Here is a 23,800-nt window from a genome sequence, read left to right on the forward strand (position 1 = left end):
AAGACAAACATATCTCAAATGAGCACATTTTGAAAAAATTGCAGATGTATAAATATTTTTTAGCTCATATAAATTGCACACTCTAATGAAAAGCCAGAATTACCAGCAAAGGCGGCAGAGAATTACACTGCTACTTTCTTCAATATTGAGGAGAAGAGAAGGAGAGGTGGAGAGAGGAGACAATTCAGAGTGATTTAAATGCATGTTAATCTGGTTCTTTAAATATCTTAAACAAAAGTATCAGAATGCGTTTCCAAGGACAAAGGAAAGGTTTTCAAGCTCTTTGATTGGTTGGTTCCTAGTTAGCTCTATCCCAGAGTCACCCTTTATTGGCTTTGGGTAGGATTGGGATCATATAAACAGAATGACATTTATTGCATTCTTAGCTGTTTCTTTTCACTGACTCTAAGGTATTTGGGTCTGAGAACTGAAGCTTCAGGGAATCCTGCCAAGGACTTGCTTTATTTCATGTATGACCTGAACGCAGGTTGTTAATCTAGTTCTGTGAAGAGCAGACATGAACTTGTATGCAAGAAGGGTAACTTTGCCTACAGTTACTCCAATAGTTCTGCAAAAGAGGGTAGGGCAGTTATTAAATCTTATAACATTCGCTGTTGTGTCTGTGTGTGTGTGTTTGGGGGGGGAAGGGTTGCTGTAGTTGAAAAATGTACGCACGCAATGTATTAAAAACATTGAATGTAGTCATGGCAAGAACATAGTAAGTTCCTGAGTTAAATAAGAAAATGTTAATTTAAATACTGTATTCTTTAAAATTTATGAAGTGTGTTTATTTCTTCTATTGGACTTGAATGTTAGACTGTTCATCAGCTACAGCTTCTTTTGTGGTTATAGTACTGTACCTTACAGGACAGGAAACTGTATTCATAAAATATTTCAGCCTGCCTAACCAAAAAGAAAGCGTCATAATTCTGTTTCTCAGTATTACAGCAAAGATTTGTGAAAGGTTTTATTTTATTTTTTAATGAGCCTAATCCTGATCAGTGCTTATTGAAGTAAACTGAAAGACTTCCACAGGTTGTCTCAAGATCTGTTTTTACACTTTTGCTAACTTTTTGGCTAATATTTGAATTTGTTGAAGAGTGGTACGCATTCAGTCTTCAGGGTATTGGTGTAATAAGCTTTGCCTTTTATGATATTTTCCCGTAGCCTTTTTAAAATGTAAAATTATTCTTTGCCAGAACTTAATGTAAGGGTTTAACTTTTAAAGATGGTCACAATACAGAATTATCTAGTTTTTATTATGTAGTGGAACATAGCTAGAGTTACACTAGCAAATGCTATGGAGTGTGGATGAGTGGACATTTAAAAATCCAGGGTGAAGGATGGAGCAGCAATTTTTATTTATTTATTTTTTTCCTTTAATAGAGAAACAGTCATTTATATAAACAATATGTAGACAGCTTATTGATTTGAAAACTATTGTGAATTGAAAAAATCTTGACAAGTTTCCTGAAATATGTTGAATCTTTCTTAATAGGGTTTATGTTGCTCAGAGGTTTTTGAAGGCATTGTGGTGCCTATGAAAAATGAAATTACAGCTATGGTATTAAACAGCTTTCAAGATCCTATTTACACAAAAGGCACAGACCCCATGAATCAAATATACCATATAAGCATATAGCTCTTCTTTATTCAAGGAGCAGTTCTAAATTTCATCATAGTACATTAGGAGAATCCTAAGACTTCTAAGTTGAACCTTTTGTTAACAAGGCTGCTTATGCAACTTCAATATGTCTTATGTACTATGCATTATGATATTATACTATTTAAATTATTTGCATTATATGTCTGCTATAATATTTATCCCTGTATAAAACTTAGACGTGTAATGTACTACAATCTCTTTGTTCTTGTGGCGTTAAACAGTTTATCCTAATAATTGAGCATCTCATCTGCCTGTCTACAGGAATCTTTTCCCCTCAATCTTGGGTTCTTCTCTAAAAAGGTTCATTTGCACTTTGTAGTATGCATCTTATTTTTAGTCTTCTACATTTTATGTTCATCCTTTCCTGTGTGTATCTTAGGAAGAATCTTGCCTTCAAAATTATCTAGCTATAAAGTTTAGTGCCTATGAGGCTTCACTGTATATTGTTTTATGTTTAGTCAGTGCAGACACTTGATATGTTTGCTATGGAGTAAATTACTCTGTAGTAAAAGGGGAGTGGGTGCATGATGTACATCTTTATGTTGGTCTAGGTCACTCCACTCCATGGTAAAATTACTTCAGAAAGTGAGGGTACAGCAGTGTACCAGTTGCACGTCTGCTTCTTTAGTCAGTTCATTCAATGGTTCTTTTGGCTCAGTTAAAACTGCGCCCCCCCCCCCCCCCCCCCCGTCCCCACACAACCACACGCGTGAAGCGTGTACTAGCAACCACTGTAGTGCTAAGTACAGACATTCAAAAAGCCTGAGCCTGAACTGATTAAGTCTTTTGCAGGTTAGTCTAAACTGCGTAGATTGAACTGAGAAGCAAGTGAATAGACATTCACTTTTGATTCCAGAAATGCAGTCACATGCCTGCAGTGGCACAGACCACAAGGGTGCTACAGCAAGCCCTCCCTTCCCTTTGGCAATAGCAGGAAAGCTGGAGGGAACCTGGCAGAGATGCCTTTCAGGTCTTTCCCCCCTCACTGCTCGAGCTGAACATGGCCAGGCCCCGGGAGGCCACTGAGTCTGACTGGGGAGGAGTTTAATCCCGCATGGTTCCCAGCCAGGGTGTACCTGGAGAGAGGGGGGGTAAGCAGCTCCTGGTAGGCTTTTTCCCACTGGCTTCTTGAGCAGCAGGGGTGTGGTCAGATGCCAGCCTGGGCCAGAGGTGGGACCCCGCCTCCCACCAGCATGAGGCCCCAGCTGGGCTCTGTTTGGCAGGGGCATAGCAGCCCCTGCTGGGCTTCCCCCCACTTCCCCCCAGGTTGCCACTGGAGCAGCAGAGGCATGACCACGTGCCGGCCCAGGCTGGCCCCCTGAGGCGAAGGGGAGGAGGGATCCCCCTCTCCCCTTCACTTCAGGGAGCTGGCCCAGGGCTGGTGTATGGCCATATCCCAGCTGCTCGAGTGGCAAGTAGTGGGGAAAAGCCTGGCAGGGGCTGCTACACTCCAGCCAGGCAGACCTGAACTGAAGTCCCAGGTGTGGACTGCGGGTTTCCCTGCAGCCAGGAGCTGGGTGGATCATACTGTGACATTCTCTCTGCCCAGCAGGCCAGCTGAGAAGGAAGTGGGGAAGAAAAACAGCAGCCTTCTTCCCCTCCCTCTCCCACCCCCATTGGAGACCCCTGCTGTGTTCTGGGAATGACAGAGTATGGCTCCTGGCATCAGTGCTTTGCTGAAGCCAGCCTGGAGGGGGTCAGAGCATTGGGGCTGCCCAATGCCTCCTGGGCAGAGCTGCAGCCTGACACCTCTTCCACGCCCCTGCTGGGGAGCCAGGCCTGCCCCAAGTTCCCTGTGGGTGTCAAGCGAGTCCTCCCCCTTGCATGGCTGGAACCATCCTGTGATGCCCATCAGCCCTGTCTGGCACAGCCTCTGTGGCTCCCAGTCCACTCCACCCACAAGGCTGTGGCAGGGCTGCAGCATGGCTGACACTGGAGGAGGGATGGGGCTTTCATCCCAGGCTGCAGCTCCCCTGCCCCAGACTGTCCTATAGTGTGGGGCTTCTCAGTGGGTGCAGCCTGCAGCCTGGCAGGTCCTGTGGGGCAGCTGATGAGGTTGTGTGGGGGGTGGGAATGCCCAGTGGAGGGGCAAAACTGGCAGTGGTGTCTTTACTCCCCTGGCCCAGCTGGAAGCAGCAGGGGAAGGGGTGAGTCAGGAGAATCCACCCTGCTCCTGGCTGCCACGGATGGAGAAGTCCCTGATAGCAGCTGGGGGCGGGGCCCGCCCTGCTCCATGGAAGCAGAGAGCACAGGGTTGGAAAGCATGCTGGGCTGCTGGGGAACTAATTTAACTTAAACCAGGAAGGGATCTGGGACAGAAGTTCCATAAACCGCTTTGACCCAAATCAGTTAAGTCTGGGTGTGTGTAGATGAAACGGGGGCCCTAAATTGAAGTGGTGAATTTAAAAAAAACACTGCTTCAACTTAGGGCTAATTAAACCCCCATGTCGTGCACACACCCCACTGACTTGCCTGCCTCTGACAGGGAGGGGATGGTGAGCTGCTGGTGGGCAGAGTGGTCCCTGGGCTGCGGGTGCAGCTGGTGCTTCCCTCCACAGTAGCTGCAGCCCCTCCCCAGGCTGCACCCACCCGTAGGCACCTGGCTGTGGTGGTCCCAGGGGGCACCGCAGCTGCAGAGGGAAGAACCAGGCCCCTGTGCAGCTCAGGCAAGCACCCGGAGCGGGGGAAGATCAAGCTCGCTGCTTTTCCAGGATGCTGTCAGGCTACTACACAGTCAATTGGGTCACTAACTGGTTGGAGGGTCACACCCAGAAAGGGGTGGACGGGTCTTATTCAACCTGGAGGGATGTGGGCAGTGGGGTCACCCAGGGCTCGGTCCTCGGGCCTGCACTGTTCAACATCTTCATTAGAGACTTGGATGAGGGGGTGAAAAGCACCCTGTTCAAATTCACAGATGACACTAAGATGTGGGGGGAAGTGGGCACGCTAGAAGGGAGGAATAGGCTACAATCGGACCTAGACAGGTTACAGGGGTGGGCGGATGAGAACAGGATGGGTTTCAACACTGAAAAGTACAGGGTACTCCACCTGGGGGGGAAGAACCAGCAGCAGACCTACAGGCTGGTGGAACTCCCTTCTCATCAGCTGCAGTTGGAGTACTGCATCCAGTTCTGGGCGCTGCACTTCAGGAGGGATGTGGACAACATGGAGAGGGTCCAGAGGAGGGCCACTTGCATGATTGGGCAAGCCCTACGAGGAGAGGCTAAGGGACCTGAACCTGTTCAGCGTCCACAGGAGAAGGCTGAGGGGGGATCTAATGGCCGGTTACAAACTAGGCATTGGGCGAGTCCCTGTGCCCCCGAGCACTACCAGGAATGACTAGAAATAATGGTCACAAGCTGGCAGAGGGTAGATTCAGACTAGACATCAGGAGGCGCTACTTCACTGTCAGGGTGGCTAGGATCTGGAACCAACTTCCAAGAGTAGGTGTTGGCTCCTACCCTGGGGGTCTTCAAAAGGAGGCTAGACGAACACCTTGCTGGGGTCGTTTGACCCCAGTACTCCTTCCTGCCATGGCAGGGGGTTGGACTTGATGATCTACTCAGGCCCCTTCTGACCCTACAAACTATGAAACTACCTGCAGGGATTCCTGCAGACCCGCAAAGGTGTACGGAGCCCGGTGCTTCACTCCACAGTTGTAGGGCAGCAAACTAAAACTCCTCAAAGGAGTTAGTTTGCTGTGCCCCAAGTCATTTTAAGTGCATTATGCCACCAAATTTCCTACAGCGGCTGGTATTAATGCACAATACCCCACCGAGGCGTGCAAACACCAACACCATTAAAGTGGTGCAAAAGCATTTATACAGCTTTAAAGTGTTGTACACACATGCCTCTCATTTAATCTACATACAGCCTCTGATACTACATTCAACAAGGTTTATCTTATACCAGTTTTGGCCATTTTGAAACTGGTTTATGTGCCCTGAATGTATGTGCTGTTACAGGTTTTTAAACGGTTTCTGATCACTTAAACCAGTTTATCTGTAACTTCTGTCCTTAGCCTAGGAAGCAAGTTTGGCAGAACTCATCTAGTGTCCATACCTTGCTGTGGAGCAAAATGCTGCATAAATGCCTGTAGTAAGCACATAAGGTATCTGCACCCTATTGTATATTTTGTACTTGTACTTATGGACTCTTTGCATTCTGTGCTATACACAGTGCTAGTGGGGAAGGGTGCAGAGGTGGATCCAGAGAAAGTACAGTGGCATGGCTGCACCCCACTTTCTGACTAGGTGGCAGGAGCAGAAGCTGGGGACATTTTTAAGTTTCTGAAGATGTTAACAATCCTGCCTCCCCCCCATCCCCCCTCCCTTTTGTGTCCAGAGGCATGTCCCTTACCTACCCTGTCTTCTCTCTTCCCATCCACTCCCCACCCCCACCTCCTTCTGCTACTGTCCTGGAGACAGGAAGAGCTCCTGTCCTGCTCCAGCCCAGCATGATGGCAGTGGTAGTGGTGGCAGGCAAGTAGGATCCCCATTCCTTCTTAGTCTCCGCTGCAGGTGTTACCCACTAGCTTGAAGCATGCACAGGTAGGGGGAGCCTACCTGCTGCTGTTCTAGGTTGAGCCCAGCCCCCATACAGCCCAGCTGGGGCAGCTCTGGAGCCCCCAGGATTTTAGGGACAACAGTAGCAGATGGGGGAAGGAAAGGGAGGGGAGGGGGACTTGCTTCTGAGGAGGGAGGGGAAAGGGAAAAGTTCTTACATGCTTTGAAAACTCAGCAAAGTCTGCTGCCCCTGTGCTGCTGTCTGCCCACCCCAGTGGGGAAGGTGCTGGGGGTGGAGGGGCGTGGGGGCTGCTGCCATCCCTGAAGTACTGGTAGCTACTTCTGTACCCAATTTCATAAAATTCTGGATCATCTTCTGGAAGGATGCATATATAACTCTGGAAATGTCCTGACTTTTGAATGCTTTACTGAGTAGTCTTGATGTTTCCTTAGTCTCCTTTGTGTTTCACAAAGAAAAATAATTTTGTACCATGTATTTTATTTTGTATTCATATTTTATTTTATTCTGTTCTTTGAGGCTAATACCACTTGCAGTCAGTACTATGAACCTCCCAAAGCACATCTGAAAGAAGCCATTCTTCTAAGGAGCCTTTTCAGCATCAACTTTATATTCTTTGTAGATATTTAGTGAGGGAAATACAGTACCTTGCATAACTTTGCTGATTTTTTTTTTCCCCGCACCATAAGGCTAAATAATATATGTATCCATACTTTCTATAGTCTTGCTTTTCTGTATGCTCTACAAGCTCATTTAAAAAAAAATCCTCTGTGTGCATGTGCATACAGAATGTAATACACTGTAGTAGATTTTGTGCTGGAAAAGTACTGAGGCATTTGTCCTTGATAGAGGCTAAACCATGCTAAATTTAGACTTTGTTTCAGTTTTCATTGCTTTTGTCTGTGCTTCCTTCCGTGTGGATGCCCTCCCAGCCAAGATGTCCAGAAGGTCTCAGCCACTTCTATAGCACCATCTTTCCTGCATCCTGACCCAAAGCCATCACAGTGAAGGAAGGGAGGCTAAGAAAGCTGAATGCAGGAGTGCTTCCAAAACAACCAAGCTGGGATATATAACATTCTCCCTCCTTGTGGACATTAGACAAATATAAACAAAACCATAAGCTCTGTTTTTGTTTTGTTTTACATAGTACCCTGCCCAAACCAATTATTCTGGGAGATACCAATGTCAGGAAGAATCTCTGGTAAAGTAGCTCCAGCAGAACCAGGAAGAGGAGAATGGAGGATCAGGATGGGGAAGGTGATGTTGTGGGGTAGGAAGTGGGGGAAGGAAGAGAGAGAGAGAGGATAACTCTAGTTGGTTTGGTATCCTCCAGGTTTAAGGGTCAGTGCTGCAGCAAGCAAAACCTAGCTCCCACTTCCATTCTGAGAGAAGTATGTTATTCCCATCCTCAGAGCTTTATTTCAGGAAGAAAGACTCGAGATATTTAAAGCAATCTAGTAGAAGAAGTTGGGAATAACATTTATAATGGGGAAGATGCATATTCACTTTTTTCTTTTTATTCTTTTTGTGCTTAAAACCTGTTCAGATATTCCCCTTTCATTCTTTTGTAGTATATTTATGGTAAATAAATACATACATTGTACTATACAAAACACTACATAGACATCCTGATCTTATGGAAACCAAGGGCAGCAGTCCTCATTTTCTTAAATTAGAGCAACTTCAAGCCCTTACTATTTGAAACAGCATGTCATTCAGTATTATTTCTTTAGAGGAATGGATGCAAGGAATGAATTTTTTGTTTTCTGAAAAAGTGGTTCCACAAAATTCAACAAGTATATTCAATCTTGGATATTAATTGCATCCTTTGCGTAACTGAATACAAAGCTAAGCTAAATCTGGAAAACTGGTGTAAGCATGAAATCTTATGTCAGAACTACATAATAATTAGGAATAGATTTTATGAGACTCTTGGAGAAAAGCAAGTGTGAACTGAGCTTCATATACTTGTTAAAAACAAATTGTATTAGTTCAACACAACGTTGAAGGAGTTATGGCATCCCTTTGCATCTACCTATTAACATCATATACATAAAAATGGAACAGGGCTAGAGCTGATGAATCATTGGCATGTTGCAGTAGTTATGATCACTACATAATGAATCCTAAATTGTGCACCATTAAAAAGCTTTGAATATAAATATAGTATGAATGGCATCTGTATCCTGGCTGTTGATTTTATAAAGATATTATTTAATGTCTCTTTCAAATGGGCAGAGTCCTTGATTATGAAATAAGTAATTGTTTCGATTGCTCAAGCCTAACCTAGTATGTAGTATACAGATTTCCTCATGTACCTGTAACATACCTATCTGGCCTGCAACTGTCATTTTACTTTGGTCCTAATTCTTTCTACAAAAATGGTGACTTAAGACCAGCCTTATTGGGAGGTGGTAAGGTATACATCTATTTGCTAGGCTGAGAACATGAGTTATTTTTCAATTTGCTTTCATGTCCCCAAAGTTGAAAGGTATTAACCTAAGAACTCTACATAAGTGTTCTGACAGTGTAATGAAAATGGGTTCTGTAAATGGATACCTTTATAAACTAGTTGGATAGGGACAAAAGTTTCACATGTAAGGGCAATTGCAAAATGAGTTATTCATACATGCCACCTACCCATTACCTCTGTACCAGAACACTGCATAGATTTAAATAGTAATACCCCAGTATTGTGTCTTAGGTAACTCCATTGCAAATTCTGTGACTGGGTGCAGGAAAAGAGGCAATTCCAAATTGTGCTCTGTTTGTCTTTCTTGCTCCAAATGAAGAGGTACTGGAGCAGCCCATAAAAAATACTTCTATAACAAGAATATGCTAGCCACTGTGAAGGATACAGCAATGGTTAATAATGGGTTACTGCCAAGTGCTGCATATGTGAGAGTAAACTTTGCCCTGCTTATGATCTTCATATAGATGGAGTCATGGTGCTTCCTGCCCTGGAGAAGAATTGGAACAATAAACCTGTTAAATAGTACTAGTTAGTTGGGAAAGTTCTAGAAAGGAACTTTATCCAGGAATAATATGACTACTGCTGCTGTACCAGGAGAATTGGAGCAACTGGTGGGATTTTATTTGGGATCTGGTGATTATTGCTGACCACTGTACAGTAGTTAGAAAAGGGGACACTAGGACTCCAAAGCTGAACACCTGCCATCCTAATGTGTGTGCACTTATTAGGCCAGTGTTAGGGTAGGAAGACAGTAAACTTGACAGTCCATATGGGTTGTGCTCTGTAATTAAAAAAAAAAAAAAAAAATGTGGGCAGTAAAATTTCATTCACCAGCAGGGAAAATTTAAAAGAAAATGGGAGCAAAGGCATAGTACTTTAATAGCTAGACCATTGATGTGAAAGTTAAGAGACCTAGGTTTTATTTCTGCCCTCGGTGCTAATCTTGTGTAACCACTTTTCAACAGCTCCTGTTCCCTTTCTGCCCCACATCTACAAAATCTATTGATACTGGGACACTTCTACTGTGCGTTTGTATGTAACACTTGGCAGAGTGGTGTCCTAATATTATTTAAGGCCTTTGTGATGAAGTAAGTAGTAAGGTAAACTACAAAACAGTCAGTAATAAGGTACTGGAGAAAAATGTGGTAAAAGGTCAGGGACAGATACGTATGTCAAGTACATCCACATTAATATTGGCCACTATGAGTATTATAGGAATTGCTGCACTTCTGGCCTGCCATGGCCCTGGAAATTCTGACTCTGGCTCTAGTGCAGAATCCTGAAAAACTATTGTCCAGAAAACAGCAATTATGAAATAGTTTTGGCAACTGGCCTTACAGCATGCATATAAGCTTTCTAGCTTTAGTTTGGTTCAAGTAGTACCATTTTGTCCTTGTTATACTGCCATCTAGTCTATCATAATATGGTAGGTGTTTTTGAAATGTGTGTCAGTGTCTTACTTGGAATATATGCTTTCTGGGGAAAACTCTCTACACGTTGCAATGCAAAATGCCTTGAGAACTGTACAGGTGAGACTTTGAATACTTCCTCTCTCTTCCAAACTCTCTTTTTGCATTATGGTCACTGCTTTTGCTTGTCATGCTCATGCACTGGCTGTTGCTTGTCATGCTCATTTGAAAAGCAGATGCAACTGGTCTTAGCTGGAAGGCATCTGCGATTGAATTTTAAATTCTTTTAAGTCTTTTTAATGTGCCACGGTCTACAGATTTTTAACTGTGTATGTTATTCCAAAACTTGAATGAGCACGTTGAATTTTCCATTGCACATGGAAGCGATAATTTAGGCTATGCTGTGTAATATGAAAAAAGGAATGAGCATAAGTATGAAAGAACTTGAAGATAAGGCAAGAAGCTTGTTTTTGATACGGTGAAAGACAGGCTGGGGTAGACTATAAGGTTTTGGCAATAGTATTGTTACGGTCAGAAGAATGATTGAGGAATTTGTTTTAGTAATGGATGTGGGCTTTTTTATACTTATTGGAAATGATAGATTATTGAGGTTTATCATTAAATCAGGTGGTAGTAATAACTAAGACAGATGATAATCAGGAGGACAATTCAGGATTTTAAACTATAGCTCAGATCCTAGAGATGACTACTAGAAGCAAGCACCAAGATTTGCATGTTGTAAGCCTGAGTGACAAAGAGTAGGATTAAAGAGTGTTTGGGAGGCAGGAGAGTACAATTTTATCAACGTTTAAATTTAAAGATGAAAGGGAGACATTTAATATGATATTCCAAAGAGACCACCTATGATTATAGGATTGACTAGCTGAAGTACCTGTTCTTTGCCTGGGTTGTTATTTTTGTAATTGCAGTGTTTGTTTATTTTCAAAGAACTTAGTACAACATATTAGATCAAAAATATTGTTTATTTTTAAAGAACATAGTATAACGTATTTGTTGTAAAGAAAATAGTATGACGTATTTGTTGCAGGCACTAAGGTGTGCCTGCTCCTTTAAGGGCAGATGCAGCCTGGCTAGAGCCCTGTGAGCAAGACAGAGCCCCACAGCTGCAGGTCGCTGTGTCAGCAGGCCAATGAGGGAATTAGCTGGCACCTGCACCCGGTCAGCTGATCCAGCAGGCCAATGAGGGAATTAGCTGGCACCTGCACACGGTCAGCTGACCAGAAGGAGGCAGGGCCCTGGGCACATATAAGCCCCAGGGCTGGGATTGGCAGAGGTTAATTCTGTGGCAGTCACCAGGAAAAAAGCTCCTCCACAAAATAACTACTTAGAGACTTTGGTTGCCTGATTTGCTGCCTGTAAGACTAATAGGGGTCTAGGAGCTCATAAGGTCCCTAGGGCTAGGAGGCACACAATACTTGGGGAGAAGCTTGTCTTCTTAAAGGGACAGAGTGGGGCCCCCATTGTTATTGTTATGTTATAGCCCAGGGGCTTATGTTTATGTTGTAATTTGCACTGGTGGTTTAGGGATGAGGCTATAAGGGGGTGTAGAGGTCTCATTAGTGTCCAGAAGGGGGGTGCATATTTGTGTAGACCCCAGCACCAGAGGGGCACAGCTGTAGGGGCTGGAGAGCTAAGCGGCAGAAAAGCGCAGCTGCAGGGGAAGCCAGAGAAGCCAGTGATGAGAAGAGATTAATTAAAGCTAGTGCCTCAAAGCCAAACCTAACACAGTGGGTCTAGGCTAGAAAGGCCTAGCTACGTAACGGGGTGGAGGCCGATTAGGCTGAGACCCCAACAGAGGGAACAATATTCGTATATCATCCACGAGACATGGGGCATGGCAAAGGGGAGGTCTTGGAGCTATGCATTTAGCCCATAAGGCCTAAGGTGTCCTGTGAGGCACTGACTTAGAGTGGGACCCAGCACGGGGTACAAGAATCTTCAGACTCTAGTGGGGATCAACAGGACTGTGACCACACAAGCTTGTGGGCAGCCTCCCTAATTATTATCTTTACCAACAAGATGTGGCAGGTGAGATTAGAAGGTGAACCAGGGTGAAGTTGGTACAGTCACAGAGCCCTAGGGGCATCACGGCCATCCTTGGAGACCCTGTACTTTGGCAATATTTAACATTTAACGTGGAGCATAAAAAAGGCAAGCATCAATATAGTAATGACAATTGAACTGAATGCACTGCATCCAAAATGTGGTGGTACCAGTTTGTTATTTGAGAAGCGAAGCAGTCCCAGTCAATGGCAACCCCAAAAAGGGTCAAGTGAAAAATAACCCACTTATAATTTTCTTCTGATGGTATTCAGTGATTTTCAAAGGTTTAGAGTAGATAGGACCAGTCATTCTCCAGTTATAAATGAACATACATGCATACACGCTTCATATTATAGATAGATATAGATATATTAATTGGTGAGAGGCAAGTTCATAGCCTTGCTGCAGGGATGGCCATACTTTGGGCAAGGAGAGAAATTGCTTGACATGCATGTAAAAATTCTTTAAAAAATTATTTCTTTTTACAAATAGCAGTGTTTATTATACTTATTTCAGAAATGTAATTGTTTGAGAGGTATACAAGCCCCACACTGGCTAGAAAAAGGCTTATAAGCTTTTGGAGGTTCACTCATACTGTACTTGCAATTAAAAGTTCAGTTGATCAGGAAGCTGAACAGCCTTCTGTTTCTCTTCCTGTGTGAGAGATGTGTTAGATTCTCCTTGAGGGAAGGAAGTCCTGGTGCAGGATTGTTGTTTAATTTCTCCCCAGGACTTACTCACTGTGGAATCCTGTTGCTGGTGATTTCCTAGGATTAACCTATGGTTAAATAAGTCCTTTTACTTGAAACCAGCTGAGGACCTTAAGGGAGAACGCTATGATAGCCAAAATTACCTAGTCATATTAACCATTTAAAAGCAGTAATTATAAAACAAAAATGCATTTGATAGTAGGAAAGGATACTGTGTTTTTCCTTCAATCTTCTAACATTCATTGAAATGATTAAACCTTTTTTTTTTTTTTAATTGGCTCTATTAAACTCAGTCTCTTTTTCTAACATGTATGTCAAGTGTTTTTCTTGGGTGTCTAATATTTGGTTTTGCCGTTCCACACTTTGCACACAGGGCATTACAGTTTCCATAGTTTTTCACATTATTTTAGTTATGCAATTCTCGATGGTTTTATAGCATGAACACAAAATGCTACATAGCTGTCATGAAGTGTGTGTGCGCGCGCGTGCACATGCACTCATGTGAGAGGGAGAGAAGCATGTGAGGTCATCAATGGGTCGTTTTTTTGCAAACCTTGAAATCTCAATGGTTAATACATTTATTCTTTCCTACTTACCATCTGTAGTTTGACGAGGTTTAATGGCACAATTAATGTTGCACTCCAACCCCTGTCCCTATTCAATTCTTGAACAGACCTTTGATATATTTTTTTCAGTTTCCTCTTGACTTTTTCTTTGAACATCTAACATTCTTCACAGAGTAACCAAGGAAATTGGCAGTGTTTAGTGCCCTTCTCTACTCATAATCCTTTTCTTATGGCAGGAATCCTTTTGAAAAAAAAGCTGATTTCTCATCAATTGAGGAAAGTGCTTGGCCGTTTCCTAGCCCTGGTACTTTAGTCTTCTCTTGAATAAATTAGGTTTCCAATAAGTCAGAGCTTGACCTTCAGACTGTGTTATCTAGCCTTGAAATGTAGCAAGAGGCACTGCTTAATAGTTATTTCTACTGGGAGTAAATCTTTTACTGAAAATACTTTATGATTTTGCCTAGCTAAAGGGGTAAGTGCAGTATACAAATTTCACATAAGGGATTGTTTATACGCCTTCTATGCTAAAAGTAATATATTCCTATTTCTAATATCTTATGTGCAGCTTATAAATTACTTCAATACATTAACAAGTAACTGGAAAATTACGATAAACTAACTCTAAGGTTTGAATAGAAGTAATTCTTTAATAATCTAATAATGGATGATACAGGGAAGGCTGAAGCATTTAATAACTTTTTTGCTTCTTTCTTTCTTTCTCACTATGAGTGTGGTTAAGCACGGGAACAAATTTACCTGGAGAGGTGGTGGAATCTCCATTCTTGCAAGTTTTTAAGAGCAGGTTAGATGTATGGTTTAGACAGGGATGATTTTGCTTTGAGTAGGGTCTTGGACTAGATGACTTCCCTACCAATTCTACTTTATTTCCAAGTTTCTTTCCAAGTTTCTTTGGATGCGACCTGCCTAGGCAGCTACCTCTAGACATTTACTACAAAATTCTCTATTTCTGGGCACCTCCATTCTTACAGCCATAGCTTAATTCCTAATTGAACTGTGCTGTACCCTCCTCCTCCTCCCTTCTAATGCCATGACTTTGTTCTTTAGTTTCAGTCTGAATGCCCTCCAGTATGGGATTTACTAAAACAGCTTTCTCCAAGTTTGTAAAGGCCAAATCCCAGGCTGTGTACCTGATCCTATCTCTCTCTTTGACCACCATGCACCTCTTGGAATAATTAATCTTTTTTTTTTTCTTTATTCTTGTGTAGATGCACATCTTTCTGTGTCTTTAGGCCTATAACTCTCCTGTCTCTTCCACTCGTTACTTTTTCTGTTTAACTACTGTATTTCATTCTCTCTCTCTCTCTCTCTCTCTCTCTCTCTCTCTCTGCCTTCCTCTTTACTTAGACCATTTTGTCTACCCTTGTCATGAAAATATATCACTTCAGGATCATCTCTGACTCTCTAGTTCTTGCCCTGCACATTCATGCTGTCTTCAAAGCATCTTGCTTCTTCCATAACAATTCTAAAATTTTAACTTTTTTCTTTTGAAACCACTAAAATTCATATTTAGGTCCTCATCTTATGGCTTGATCACAAAATATATTTTCTCTGGTCTCCCTGACACCCACATTACTCCCGCTCCATTTCATTCTAGGTTCAGCTTGCTTGTCTGGTGCCCTCAGAATGTCCTTTCCTCTTTCAAATCGTCTGTGACTCCCCACCTCTTTTTGCTGCATGAAATTATTAAATTGTCCTCTTTTGAGGCCTTTCGCTACTCTACCCATCTTTGCTGCTCACTTATTACTCAACCCTACCTATGACCCCAAATACTTCTTTCTACATACTGCCATAAACACCGTCATGCTTTCTCTACCTTTGGCAGGGAATTCCTTCCCTGCTACTTTTTAAGAGATTAACTAAGACCTGATGGCTTGGCTGAGTGACAGTGAAGGATAACTGCTTCTATTTTTATCAGGTTAAGAACATCAACTTGACCTAGAACCATCCAATGATCTATATTGTCTACCTAAGTACATGATATTACACAGAATCATAGGGTTGGAAGGGACCTCAAGTGTCATGTAGTTCAACCCCATGCACAAATACAGGATGCACTATTCATACTATCCAGACAAACGCTTATGCAGCCTCTACAAACAAGAATCCTTCTTCTCCTTCCTCTTCCATTGTTTTGTTATAGTCATTCGTGTTTTGCTTCAAGTTAGTGGGTAATATTTTCAAGTCAGTGAGTACCTTTCTGGGTATTTTTTTTGTTGTTTTTTAAACTACAGCATTGAGCTCAATAGGACCTGTAGACATGACCACAATGCAAATAACTTATTCTTGGGTGGAATATGATTTGTACAAGGTCAGGGGAAAAAAAATCTCCCAACACAATGTTCCGTGATGACAGTCTGAATCTATGATAACTTAAAACTGAGTAGTTTGTTGTGAATTTTTAAATTTCCTTGTATCATTTAAGAAAGTTCTGTCTACATATTGCACTTCTTTCTAAAGGAAGTGGTGATGGTAAACTTTGCTAAGTATACATATTTATTTTAGTATTTCTCACTGTCTGCTTACAAAGAATTTCTGACTTGCTGACTTCTCCATGATGGAGGGACATTCTGTAAATAAACATGTAATCAATGGAAGGCAAAGGAACAGGTCTTCTTGAAGATTTTTTCTAACTTGGGTAGACTCATTTATTCTGTTGCTGAGTAGTTCTTTTTGGGATTTTGGATTTTTTTGGGTTCACAACACAGTATTGTACATTAAACAAAATGGATAAAACTGGAAAATAAGTAGGCAGATAGCTAGAGATGGACTGTTCTCTCAGATTGCACTTGCTCCGAACAGTTCCAAGTGTCTGCCAACTGACAAACTGTGTTGGCAGTCAACAGTAACTGTTATTAACTCTGGTAAAATAAACTCTATAGACTTTATCACAGCTGCTCTGGAACATCTCTGTTTCTGCTCCAGAAATTCAACAAAGGAGGCATTAAAACTGCGTGTCATCTTTATCTGAAATCTAAAGATTTTTCAGACCGTAACTTCCCCTTTCCTTCTGCAGTGATCTCCATCAGGATAAAGTGGCATCTAATTCTTGTCTTGAAGCTGTGTGGTATGATTCACCCCAGGTTTTCTATGTGAAACAATTCTACTGAACCAGTTAAAAAAAAATATTGAGGGGGGAAACATTAAGGATTTTTTTTTTTTGGTTTTTTGTTTTTTAAGTAACACAATTATAAACCAGATGCCACTGAGCTTCTGCAAGTGTATATTCCATTCCAAAAACAACAATATATTGAGAAAAAGCTGGTAGAAACAAGGTGTTTCTGTTGCATGGATGGTTTTTGTTCAGCACTACTGAATGCAGCAAAATGTGGCAATAACAGATTTGCTTTCTGGAGTGCTAGAACACAGAATTCTATTCATCTCCGACAGGCGAGGGATGTGTTGGGCAAACTGCATGGTTAGATACGAAAAGTTCCGTTATAATAATGTTAACATTTATGACATAAGTGGGAACAAGCAATTCAAATGTAAGGCTGATAACTTTCTGCCCTTAAGTTCACCATATACAAAAAAGCAAAAAATAAAGGCAACACTTGCATTATTTATCTTGAAATTCTTTTCTTCCCCCTGTTTTCATATGTGACTTCTTTTGTACATTGATCCTTTTTAACATATCTCTAGTTAAGGGGAAGAAACAAGCTTCTTTTTATATTTTGACCTTGTCCCCTTTCAGGAGGTATCTGCTTGATGAATTGTTTGAATAGCATAAGATCTCTCAGACACTTTGACTTCCATAGATTGACATGCCCTCACCCCTGATTTTTTTTTTCCAGAAATCCTTTAGATTTTTTCCCTCACTGAAATCCTTTAGAATAACCAGGTATTTTTCATATCCATAACATATATGTAGTGCGTGTCTTTTAGTTGTTGCTACTATTTTTTTTTTTAAGTATAACTCTGTATCAGTATATTAAATATACTGTATATTAAGTATACTGGTATGTCCAAATACAAGATGACCCCTCAATTATTAGATTCTACACAAGGAAAACATTATAAATGTATTATAATTGTCCATGTATAAAACCTAATTATTGGAGGATCATCTTAAATTTGTCAGTCTCCCCCTCTGCTACTGCAGGTAGTCGGGAGAGAGGTGATAAGGGGACCAGTAATGGAGCAGGTGGTGGGAGAGGCAATAGAGGGTACAGGTGGGGGGCATTAATGGGGCAGGCAGTGGTGGGGTAGGTACAGTTGAGGTGGTGGGGCAGGCCCCTTGCTGCCCCAGTTCCCCCTTCCCCTGTTCCCTCTCTCCACAGTGCTTCTGTCCCCTGCAAGCCTCAGGTCCCCTGCCCTCAATGAAGTTTCTTTCCCTTGGTCTGTCCCTCTACCCACCCGTCCACCCCCCTTACCTTTGCTCTGTGCCAGAGGCTCTGTCTCTGACACAGCCTGGGGTATGGAGCATGGAATCAGCCCAGCCATGTAGCAGTGGCGCAAAGCAGACACTGCTGCTCTAGCCCGGGCCATAGCAGCAGCGGCATGCTGCCACAAGGCCAGGCTGGAGCACTGGTGCCAGGTATGTGCCACTGATAGGGGGGCCAGGCTGAAGCCATATACCATGCCCCAGGCTGCAGCAGGAACAGAGCCTGCCAGAACAGAGCAAAGGTAAAGAGTATGGCAGAGGGGGAGAGAGGTGTGTGTGGGGCAGTGGGGGGCAGGAGGGGGAATGAGGGCTGTGGGGGAGGAGTGATGGGGCATGCAGCAGTTGTTGCTGCAGCATCTCCTTGCTGCCTCATGCTTGATTGTAAAATGAGGGGCTATTTCCCTCATGTTAAATGGGGTGGAAAAGCCTTGTCTTCTAATTGAGTATATATGGTAAGATTATAAAGATCAATAGGAAGAAGTTATAGAAACAGTGTATATATAGGATACTGAATTACAGGATTAGTAATGGAGATATAATAACATTTTCTTCTCTATCCATTTAACTTTTTTCATGAGTAATAAGGGCTTGTATTTTTCCCCCCATTCAGTGGAGGGAAGTAATGGTGAAAATCTCTTTCTTTCCATTTACTTTTACATAAAAATTAAAACCAAATCTAATGATTCATCTTTTTCATTGAACCAAGACCTGTTTTCTAAAGGTTTAGTTTGTATTTTCTGCTCACACAACAACTTGAGTTTTTGTTTTGCTAGTTACATAGGAATTCTCTATGGATTTTTGGAAAGAGAATTAGATGAGTTCCTAGTTGAGAGAATAGGTCAAAGAGCATATATGGTAGTACAAGATAACTTTGGTTTTATACTAGTGGGATGAGGTATTTTGTCCCTATCATAACAGTCATATCAGTGTTTAGTAGTTCTGTACTATTTGTGGCTTCATCCAGTTTTCCTGATTTTAGAAGTTTACTGCAATGCACCAGATCATTTCTAGGTTTTATTCTTTTTTTTTTTTTAAAGGTAAAAACAACATTTACTATATTCAGGTATAACAGCTTATGTTAAGAAGAGGTGGCATATTTTCACCACCATTTCACATATCTGTAAGTTTACCCAGTAATGTTGAGTATGTGTTATGCAGTTCTGAGGGCTTGCTTTCATTTGTTCCAGTACCCTTATCTAATGGTTTTAATTACTTAGCCTGGTTGTAATGTACACTGAATTGTCTGTCATTGTTTGAGATTACAACGTGGCATGTTCATCATGTGATAGTGTTGTTCTCATTCTGCCATGTTCTCAACCTGATAGGATTGTCATAGTTTTCCATAACATAGCCCTTGCATGCATGTCCTTGTTTCCCTTTCTTAGTTGATTTTTGGAATCCTTTTAGCTCTAGAGCGCTGTAAACAAAGATCTTTCCTTTGACCAAATTTAAAAAAAAATCCCATTCCCTTAACTATGAGAGAGCAAATAATGGATGGCTCAGTGATCGTTAGGACAGTAACCTGGGCCTTAAGAGACCTAGTTTGTCATTGTTGTAGCACAGACTTGCTGAATAACTGAACAGATCACCTAAATACAAATTCTTCTATAGATCTGGGCCCTAAAATCTCTGTTTTACTTCTGTAAAACATACCAACTTTGTACCTTACAGAGGCTTAGCAGGGTAGCTCTGCATCCTGGGCAATGATAGCTGCAGTAGCATGTTTCTTTGTATGCTTTCTTCCCTTCCTTTCTCTCCCTTTCTCCTTCCCCTGCACCTCCAAAAAAAAAAAAAAAGTAGTGCCTGGGGATGCTGCCTCGATTGCACCCTCTCAGTTATGCTACTGGTACCTTACAGGGATTCATAGAAGTTAGGGGCTGGAAGGGACCTCGGAGATTAATTTTCTAAAATTTTTAGGGGCCCCACAGGCTGGATAGAATGGCCTCGTGTATTTTGCCCACTCCTGGGCTAGGCGAACAACTATTCATCAAAGCGCTCCAGGGGGAAATCGGGAATAATGGTCATAAACTCCTAGAAGAAGGTTTCAGACTGGATATAAGGAAAACTGTCTTTGTGGTTCATGTGACAAGACTAGAATAGACTCCCAGCAGGGGTGGTGCAGGCACCTACCCTTACGATCTTCAAAAGGAGACTGGGCTCACACGTTGCTGACGTTGTTTGACCCCAGCAGTCTTTCCTGTCTAGAGCCGGGGGGGCTGGACCTGATGATCTCCCAAGGTCCCTTTCAGCCCTAAATTTCTGTGAATCATCAGGTACAGCCCCTCCTGCTCAAGGCAGTTAAGATTATTGAGGTCAGATGACCCTGGCGAGGTGTGCATCCAGTTATCTTTTGAAGATCCCCAGGGAACGTGAATATACCACTTCTGGGGGGATTCTGTTCCACAGGAACCGTAAAGAATTTCTTCCTAATGTCTAATCTGAAGTGATCTTCTATCAGTTTATGACCATTATTCCTTGTCTTCCTTTGGGATGCCTTGGTGAACAGGTGTTCTCCAATCCCTGATGTTTGCCTCTTGTATTCTTAAAGACTGCCACCAAGTTCCCCCTGAGTCTTTTCTTTACCAAGGCTGAACAGTCCCATGTCCCTCAGCCTCTCCTCATATGATCTGGTCTTCAGACCTCTAATCATTCATGTGGGCCTCATTTGGAGTCTTTCCAGCTTCTCCACATCCCTCTTCACCTGTGGCATCCAAAACTGGATGCAGTATTCCAGCTGCGGCCTCACCAATGCTGAGTACAGCGGAGGGATGACATCCCTAGTTTTGCTTATGATGCATTGGTTGATGCATGCCAGAGTGTTGTTTCCTTCGCCAGCTACAACATTGCACTGGTGGCTTATATTCATTTTATGGTCAATCATGACCTCCAGGTCTCTTTCGGTTGCGGTGCTGGCTAGTAAAGTGGGCCTGTAGGTATGTTGTGGGTTACTTCTCCCCAGATGGAGCACTTTACATTTCTTGGTGTTAAACATCATTAGGTTTCGATCCGCCCACTTTGAGTCTGTCCAGATCAGCCTGTATCCTCAGCCTGTCTTTCAGCATGACTACACTTCCCTATAACTTGGTGTCATCCACAAACTTTGCTAGTACACTTTCCACACCCATGACCAAATTGTTGATGAAAATGTTGAAAAGCACTGGTCCGAGTACTGAGGCTTGAGGGACACCACTGGTCACCGTTTGCAATGTTGACTTGGTTCTGTCTGTTAACACTCTCTGGGTCCAACCTCGGAGCCAGTTTCCTAGCGACTGGACAATTAAGTTGTTGAGGCTGCAACTTGCCAATTTCACCATGAGGACATCATGGGAGACCAAGTGAAAAAAGCCTTTTGGAAATCCAAGTATATAATAACCTCATCTTCCTTATTCAGATGGCAAGTTACCTGATCGTAAAAGGAGTTGCGGCTGCTCAGGCATAACCTGCCCACAACAAAGCCATGTTGGCTGTCTTTTAGAATACTGCCTTCTGTTAGCCTGTCAATGATGGATTCTTTAATACATTTTTCCAGGGATTGAGGTCAGACTGATCAGCCTACAGTTCCTAGCTTCCATCTTTTATAGGCTTCTCTTTCTGTTTTTTAGGAGATCTGTGATTTCCCTATTGAGTCAGGGAGGTCTCCCGGCCCTTTTGCTACCTTTCTTACGAAAAGGAATTAGACCTCCTTTGTGCTCCAAGGACTGTATCCTTGAGGAATGATCACTCTTTCTGGATTGCCTTCCCCATTGGACTATGGTCCCACAGGGACTTATCCACTAATCTAATCTTGTAGAAGTCAGCTTTTCTAATGTCAAGCACTTCTAGCCTACTGACTGAAGCTATGTGACCACTCAGCTCTATTGAGTGCCTTTCCCATGAGATGTCTGGGTAATTGAAGTCACCCATGATGACCATGTTCCATGAGTGTGCAGCCTCTGTGAGATCTCCAGAGAATTCCAGATCAAGCTCCTCCACTTGGTTTGGGCGTATACTTAATATAGTCCTACCATTAAGTTCCCTTTGCCATGCCCTCCCTGTATCTTAACCCACAGAGTCTCAAGTCGCCCTTCTTTTGTGCCTATCTCAGCTTCCAGGGATATGTACTGCTCCTTCATATAGAGAGCAACACCTCCACCCTTCTTCCCTGTAGGGTGTAGCTCTCTATACCTATGGTTCAATCATGGTTGCAATCCCACCAGGTCTCTGTTATCCCAGTAAGATCGTATTTCTTACTGGCTAACAGGATGACCAGTTCTTCCTGCTTGTTCCCCATGCTCTTCACATTTGTGTACAGACATGCAAGTCTACCATTGGAGCCCCTTGACTTCCTGTTTCACTGAGGAGAGTCCGGTCCTTTGGCCCATGTCAGAGTGTTCTTCCTATTGTTTTCCATCTTACTGGTTTCCTGCTTGCCAGTTCCTGGGCTTGCTCTAATAGTTTTCTGCCCATCCCCCAACAATCTCAGTTTAAAGCCTTATCCAGGAGGTCCACCAGTTTTGGCCAGGAAAAGTGCCTTCCCCTTTGGCATGAGGTGGATGCTGTCTCTTCCCAGCAAGCTGCCGTCTCTAACGTGCATGCTGTGATTGGAGAATCCGAAGCCCTTGTGGTATGACCAGCGCCAGAGTCTTCTGTTCACTTCTTTGATGCATCTACCCTTCTTTGCCTGTTGTCCATAACTGGGAGGACTAAGGAGAAAACTACCCATGCCTCTGATCCCTTGAGCCCAGCCCCCAGAGCCCTGTAGTCACTCATGACCCAGCCAGGATAGTTCCTGGCTGTGTCATTCATGCCCACATGGATGTTGTGAAGAAAAATTCATGAATGCTTTTTTAGGTGCTACAATGTAATGGTAATGGATTGCATAGCTTTGGAAACATAGCTAGAAATCTGTCATGCCATTTTTTTTCTTCCTTTTCTTTTAAAAAGAAATGATAGTATGATATTGTCTTTGTGGCTTGGAAGAGTCTTCTCTTGAACTGCTCTAGGCAAACATTTAGATGTTGGCTTTTACTACAGCATGAAAAAAATTAAAGGAAGAATAGTGAAAAAGTCATTAAACTGTTTAAAGTGGCATTCTACCATGTCCTGGGGTTCTGCTTAGTGATGGAAACTATTCTTTGGCCAAGGACTAGTCAGTAGCCATGTCTAAATAACTGGGTGTCCTTAACCATTTCTATCATTTTGCAAAACTTTCTTATTTCTAATGGATTTCCCTGAGATGGCAATGAGAAATACTGCTGGAGGTGTAAAATGTTTCAAAAAGGTAGAAATTCTAAGTGCCTCCTTTGTAGTACAAATACACTACAAATTCCATTACCCTCTTGGGAACTGGAGATCAAATACTCCAGGCAAATAGCCTATTAGTGAACTCTAAATGTAAAAGGTTCCCAGAATCTCACATGATCCTTATGCAGGTCCCAGTGGGTGAAAAGGCCCCTGGAGAGTAGGACTCTTCAAGCCTGATTCTTGCATATGATAATTATGTATTTTACATATGTGTGACTGAAATTCTAATACAAGAACAAAATATGCAATGTTTTATTCATGGGAGGAGATATATATGGAAGTGATGAACTAAGGTACCCAAATCCATATAAATAACCAGTGACCTGGTTTTCAGAGGGGCTGATCATCCATTCTCTTCAATGAGTGTTTAGAGACACTTAGCACCTACAGAAAATTAGGTTGTTTTGATTTAAGCGCCTAAAAAAAGAATTTCAGGTGAGTTTTATGTAATAAAGCACATTTGTCTATAATCTGTAGTTAGCTCTTTAGGAACTTTAAGAATTCATTGCAAGGTACTTTTACATCTCTTTGTAGTTCTAGACCATATGTCAAATGGATTAGATTTTAAACTTGAGGGCAGGGGCTATCTTTAGTTTGCTTGTATAATGTTTACATACTGTGTCCTCTGAACATGACTGCAGTCTGGAGGAAATGCCAGTAAGAACTGGGTGTTCAAGGTTGATTTCCATAGGATTTCAAAACT

The 23,800-nt window shown here is 42.5% G+C and overlaps 1 protein-coding gene across 1 annotated transcript in view; it reads left to right on the top strand.

The window, feature by feature from the left end:
- Positions 1-404: 404 nt before the first annotated feature.
- GRB14 (growth factor receptor bound protein 14) overlaps positions 405-23,800 on the top strand; it is a 100,210-nt gene continuing 76,814 nt past the window's right edge. Inside the window, exon 1 of the mRNA XM_014522644.2 lies at positions 405-580. Coding sequence (XP_014378130.1) covers positions 518-580 — 63 coding nt within the window. The 5' untranslated portion in view covers positions 405-517. The remainder of the gene's footprint in view (positions 581-23,800) is intronic.

The sequence above is a fragment of the Alligator sinensis genome, unplaced genomic scaffold (genome assembly GCF_000455745.1).
Source record: "Alligator sinensis unplaced genomic scaffold, ASM45574v1 scaffold738_1, whole genome shotgun sequence".
Classification (NCBI taxonomy): domain Eukaryota; kingdom Metazoa; phylum Chordata; order Crocodylia; family Alligatoridae; genus Alligator; species Alligator sinensis.